General features: G+C 32.4%; 1 protein-coding gene across 1 annotated transcript; it reads left to right on the top strand.

Moving 5' to 3' along the window:
- Positions 1-524: 524 nt before the first annotated feature.
- Positions 525-5,422, top strand: LOC117320065 (scavenger receptor class F member 2-like; the record flags this gene model as incomplete). Its single annotated transcript, XM_033874754.1, has 4 exons — positions 525-761; positions 1,227-1,472; positions 2,550-2,645; positions 5,333-5,422. Coding segments are annotated over 4 exons (669 nt in total), but the record flags the coding sequence as incomplete, so codon positions are not given.
- Between the last annotated feature and the right edge of the window lie 1,265 nt (positions 5,423-6,687).

Genomic DNA, 6,687 nt, shown 5'->3' with positions numbered 1-6,687 from the left:
ATCAACGCTTGACAGATAATTACAGTTAGTAAGTCCCTAAACAGTGTGATTTTATAAATAAACCCGATTGCTAAGGCCCAATCATAATCAATATTTTATACTTTGTACGAGTATAGCTCTTATAACCCTCTTGTATTGATTCATGACTATTTTAAAGTTTTATCATGATTACATGTGAAACATTGCAGAGTTTGCTCGGTGTTCCGTTTTATGTTGTTTGCTATACAGTACTTTTGGTTTGTTTTTGTTTAACGTCCTATTAACAGCCAGGGTCATTTAAGGACGTGCCAGGTTTAGAGTTGGAGGAAAGCTGGAGTACCCGGAGAAAAACCACCGGCCTACAGTCAGTACCTGGCAACTGCCCCACGTAGGTTTCGAACTCGCAACCCAGAGGTGGAGGGCTAGTGATAAAGTGTCGGGACACCTTAACCACACGGCCACCGCGGCCCCTCCTATACAGTACAAAATGTCTTTCGTTAAAATGATATTCCATGTATTTTCTTCTTTTTTTTTTTTAATTTCAGGAAATCTTTCCCTTAACAAATCAACAGCACAAAGCAGCAATTATAGTGTAAACGAAACTTCTCCATTTGTACACACATCTGGGAATGCTGTGGATGGCAAAACGAGTCAACAGTTGGACCAGAAGTCATGTGTACATCAGGCTGAGGGACAAACACAAGTATGGTGGAGAGTAGACCTACAGAACAAAGTCGTCATAGAAAACGTGGATATATATTATAGAGAAGAACGTAGTTGGAGTAGGATTGTGTTTTTATTTAAATGAATATTATAATAGTGATCAGTAATATTTGTATTACATTGGTTTATCTACAGAGAGAGAAAGAACAAGTGTTTGTGTATTAAACTGAAATGAAGCTTGAATTTGGACTACTGTGTATATATACTTTCTATCAGAATTCAATTTGATTTTGTTATTGCATTACACCTCATCATGATTATAAATGTAAATTATCATAACAAATTCATGCATAAAAATGTAAGCCAAGTTATATTGTTGTTTCACCTATTTATCTTAATTCTCATACAATTTAGAGACTAAATGATATGTGAAATGTCATCACGTAAGGACCTGATAATTGTTCTGTCCCCACCACAATCTCTATGTTGGTTTGGGTCTTTGTAAAGTGTTTAATGCGAACATTACAGCCTATAATAATCAAACGAGTTCAGGGTTCTAAAGAAAAGTTTTATCTTATTTACAGCTGGATGGAAAGGTCGATTTGCCGGATACGAGGTGTATCTTTCAAACACAACCGTGAGACATCGTGAAGATCGCTGTTTCATCGATGAATCACAGAGTGTTGACGAAATCCAAAGTTATGTCAACCACCGTGAATGTAATGGTACAGCACAGTACGTAACGATATACAACCACAGGGAATCATCTAAACGACAATCGTGGTATAGTGATGACGCCCTTCTGGAACTGTGTGAAGTAAAGGTGTATGGTAAATAGTCTGTTAATTATTATAAAAACGTAAGTATTTACAAAAGCTTGGTCTATCAGGGCCACTAGATCCGCACAAACTACTTTTATTTGATGCAGGTTACTTACGTGAATTATAGACGTTGATTATGACAGTTTAAAAAATAATAATAAAAAAAAATAAATAAAAAATGACGAGGTCTTTGTCAAAAGAAAACATAGGAAACAATACAATCACAGCATTATGACTACAACGAGACTGTTTGATATATTTTCAGTGAATAAAACATATAACTATGTCACACTATAGAAATATACACAGAAAACCGTCATCCTTAAAAGGCTAAATGTTAAATAAAGCAATAAATCATATCCGGATAGTATTGAGCGCATGTTATATAGTACTATGATACCTTGTAGTCATTTGTTGTCGCTTTCATGCAACGCCACGTCATGAACCCGAGCAAACATTAAGTAAAAAATCCCAAGAAAAAAAAAAAACTAGAAAAAAACGTAATTTATATTGGTTGAACAAAAAACTAAACAAAAAGTCATTTCATTGTGGTTTCTAAAACTTCTACAAAAATGCGTATTTGAACCAAATATGAAAAAGATATTATTCTAGTTATTTGATATTAGAGAAGGTTTTCCGTTTTGTCAGACAAAGTTTAGATAATGTGGACTGACAATTTGTCATTGAAATGTCAGTCAGCACAATTATCCATAACATACTGACAGTATTCCAAGGGAGGTTATCAAAGGAATAACTCTGAATATAGATATTCACTCAAAACATAAATCACATAGAGACCTCCTTATTTCCTTAATCTTCATCATGAAGGATTAATGAAAAAGCATCAGCATTTGATGCATTCATAATTAGATTATTAAAATGTTTATAGAGAATCCTTATAACATCGTTATCATGTCCGAGAGAAATATTATACCGGGTTAAACAATGTATTATCTTAACAAAGTATAAATATCTCATGTAAACTCCTATTCTTCTGACACATAAATACATAAAGTAAGTTAACTGTATCATAAACGAAGTTATATATATCATAAGAAAACTATAATATTGCTATTTATGTTACAGGATGTGAAGTAGGGAAATATGGATCTGGAAACTGTGACCAAACCTGTTCTTATTGTCGGGGCGGCCTGTGTAACCCCAGTTCTGGACGCTGTCTAGGTATGTTATGCAGATATTTGTTTTAATTTTACTGTGATATTCTAATTTTATCTAATGATATCGAAAAAGCAAATATACAGTATCATGATAAAGATAAATATCATTGAGGTAACAGTAGAACGTAGAAAACTCCTGCTGGATTATGGGATCATATTAGGTATTGAATTTTCGGTTGAATTTTCTTGATTCATATTCGACCAGGGTCCGGTTGTTCAAAAGGTGATTAGGCTATTTACAGTTAAACAACAATATTAAAATCTTGATACAATAATTTCCGGTAAAACATATTTGACAAAATTTATGAAACTATAACACCTACCAGTATCTTCAGACATGCTGCTTTTGAAGTGTATACATACATATAATTTGAAGTAAAGGAAAATGCGATTTTCACTAATTAAGTGATTAAGCTAATCACCTTTTGAACAACCGCGCCCAGATGATTACTATATAATTGGTATGACCATTAAGGATAAAACTGAAAGAAACGCATAAACCATTTGCTGACATTCGGATAAATAGGTCCCCATTGAATTTTATGAATCAATCTTTTTGATATCAGGCAAATAGCAAAGCGACGAACGATATGTTAGTTATACGAATGATATACAAGTCGGAAATTGTACTGTTATTCCTGGCTATATAGTTTGATTGATATTCATCGGTAATATTTTGTTCATGAAGATTTGTATAGAATTTACAATCATGGAATTGCTAATAATTGAAATAGATTTTCAACTAGGTCTGGTTGTTGAAAATGTGATTAAATTCTGTCAATTTTTTTTTTTTTTAACCAATATGATTTTATCTGGATTTTCAAATTGCTGTTAAACTACGATTAGTCTAATCACCTTTCGAACACAACACGGTCCTGGTCATTAATAGTGATAATCAAGTAATTTCGTTAGCACACATACTTATTCCTCCTAAAAACGAAGGAACATGATGGATCCTGTTTCACATTGGGACTTGATGAAATGTTTCATGTAGTCAATCTGTTAAATACTTATTATTATTATGATCTGCTCCCTATATTGTACTAATGAGTAAATATGACATTTAGAAAACACTGACAAAATTAATCTCGCTATGTTATTTTATTCGATATCTAGCGTACAAGACGGGTATTATTGATGACTCAAAACATAGCTCCATTTATGAAACACTCATCTTTTACTTTTACAAGTGTATTTATTTTCCTTTTGTTGCATACTCATCACTGGTCATTACACTAAAATACACGAATCAAATCCATTTTTAATAGTAATTAGTTGTTTAATGTGTGTAACATGTCCATATACAACCATCGATCCAGAAACGTTACATAACTACCTTCGTTCACAGGTTCATACAGTATACTGGATATCCGAATTAGTCTTACAAACAAAGGAGTAATTATTGTAGCCATTTCGACTAGAATTTACCTCAAAAATGAAAAATTAGGATAACATATATAACAAATCCGATTATATTTGATTATCTAACCTATTTGGCAACATCGCGAATAGCAAAACTAATATCAAAACATATCAACCATCATACCATACAAAATATAAATTACATCACAACACAGTACTTTAGAGAACAGGGGGAATACTCTGACTTGTCCTAGATTGACATGGTTATTGTTTGTCGACGAAAAGGAATACGCTTACAAAAAAAACTAGTCCTATTTTCCTTCTACACCTTTAAGGATCTTCGTGGAAATCGTTTTTTCCCCGTCTCTTTTCAATTGCTTCTGTATTAAGACTTCAATTTCGATTTACCTTCGATATAGTCTTTGTTTGTTGCTATTATTATAATGAAAAAGTTGTTCAAAATATACCTTTCAGACACCAGGATAGATAGAGGATAACTAACAGTATCTCAGTAATATCAAATATATTTTGTGCACAGCACGAGTGTAAAATATCAAAATATTAACCACACGAGTGATTTTGATTGATATTACAGAAGATACTGTTAGATATTTTGTTAATTACATTTTGATAGCAAAATATACTGGGTCAGCTTTTCATTTTTCCCATTGTCGTATATAAGCAGTGTTTTGATGAAATTAGAAAATATGAAAATTTACACTCTGTAAAAACAAATGAATATTTTTGTGTAGGATGCCTTGCTTTGCTTTTTTGTAATTATCAAATAACAAATAAGCTTCAGCCAATAAGTGGAGCATTGCAAAAAATAAGTGGTTGATAAAATATCCCTCTGCGTCTTCTGTAATGTTAAGTGTTACTACTTCGTATTTCTTGTTTGTTATTAGTTATCCATTCTCTCCTTTCGTACTTCTTATTTCTTTTGAAACAAAGCAAAGAAAAGCATATTGATTTACTTGTATATCAGAAATAAATAACAAGCAAGTTGTACCAAGTTAATAATATATAAAGGATAACAAATGAGTAATCATAAATAGGAGGGAGCTTAATGATAGATAAGTGGTAAGTTTCGTGTGATAATAAATATGGTTTACAGCATTTGACAAGGTTACACACTTAATCGTTATCTATTTGATTTGAATTGAAAAAACACATTAACCTATAGCGCGAAGTGTGAAGATGATGTGTAAATCACACAAAAAATACGAAATAAAATCTGACAGTTTTAGAAAAATTGATAGAGGTAGACAACGATAGCATATTCTACATTTGTTCTTCGTTAAGCATGTTCGTATGTTCATTATTCTACAGACTGTCAAGACGGTTATTACGGATCCCAATGCATGTCTCGATGTCCAGTTAAGTGTGGAAGTAATGTATGTGAGAAGGATAATGGAGACTGTACCAACCAACCAATTGTTTTCCCATAGACCTTAGTGTTAACGTTTTGGATTATTCCATTCAAATTTTTGAATTGAATATGACGATTATGGTTTATAACAAAAGTTTAGCGTCTGATATAACACCTAATCAAAAAAAAAAGTTGGGTCCTTCAGCTCAAATTTTCTCCAGGGTAGCCATTTTGAAAATAGGTGAATTTCGCGGTAAAAATTCTCAAAAATATTAAATGTTTACCTGTTTACTATTATTACGTGAACTTTTGGGAAAAAAACCAATCGGACTTAGGAAATTTATATCAACATTTCTTATTGATAGTTACCTATCAGGCTACATATCTATTTTCTCACCTCATAACATACTGGCCAATCAGTGGCTGCCAGACATTTTATCCTTGGCTCAACGTTCTATACACAGGGGCTGTTTCAAAAATATATTTTTTCAATTGGTTGGTTGTTCCCTGTATAGAAATTAGTTAATTAATGTGTGTGTGATATATCCGTAGTTGATGCAAACAACATCATACTTGGTATTATATATTCAATAGCAATGAAGTTTTCATATAATACGCAATACTCATGTAGCAACATCAATGGAGAAACGTTACGTAATTACTAGACTGGCCCCCTGTCTCTAGAATATCAAAACTATAAATAAGATTGAGTTTTAGAATTTTGATCCCTAGGATATGTCTGATTCTAAGTTTCCAACTAGGGGCAGAAAATCTAGTATCAGAATTTATCTTGGCAATTCTTAACAAAACAACTTAGGGTCTGGTGGTCAGTCTACGTAAATACCTGCATCCATAGACAGATACCATGTGAACAGGTGTGTTTAGTAATTGGTTGTATGATATGTGAAGTGTAATAGTCCGTTGTTTATGTAAGGTACATGACAATTGTGTTTATACAAACACCTTTAACTGGTACGTAAATTGCATAAATGTCAATAAAAAGTATACATATACGGCATTGTCCACACACAACCATCAATCCAGAAAGTTATATAACTACCTCACAGCTATTTAATGTATGATGGAAACTCGAATAAGTTAGAACTGGATCGTTGTAAAGAGTTAAGTTAATCTATTTGACAACACCACAAATAGTTAAACAATTAAAAAAAAATATCATACAATCTCACACATTGTTTCTTAAGATCGGATTGCTAAACATATACATGTATACATGTTTATATATATATCACAACACAGGGCTTTTGAGAACAAGGGAAATACCCGGCATTGTCCTAAATTGATAGCATGGTGA

Source organism: Pecten maximus, unplaced genomic scaffold, assembly GCF_902652985.1.
Source record: "Pecten maximus unplaced genomic scaffold, xPecMax1.1, whole genome shotgun sequence".
Taxonomy (NCBI): domain Eukaryota; kingdom Metazoa; phylum Mollusca; class Bivalvia; order Pectinida; family Pectinidae; genus Pecten; species Pecten maximus.
The sequence above is the reverse complement of the archived record's forward strand: the minus strand, read 5'-3'. Positions and strand labels throughout refer to the sequence as shown.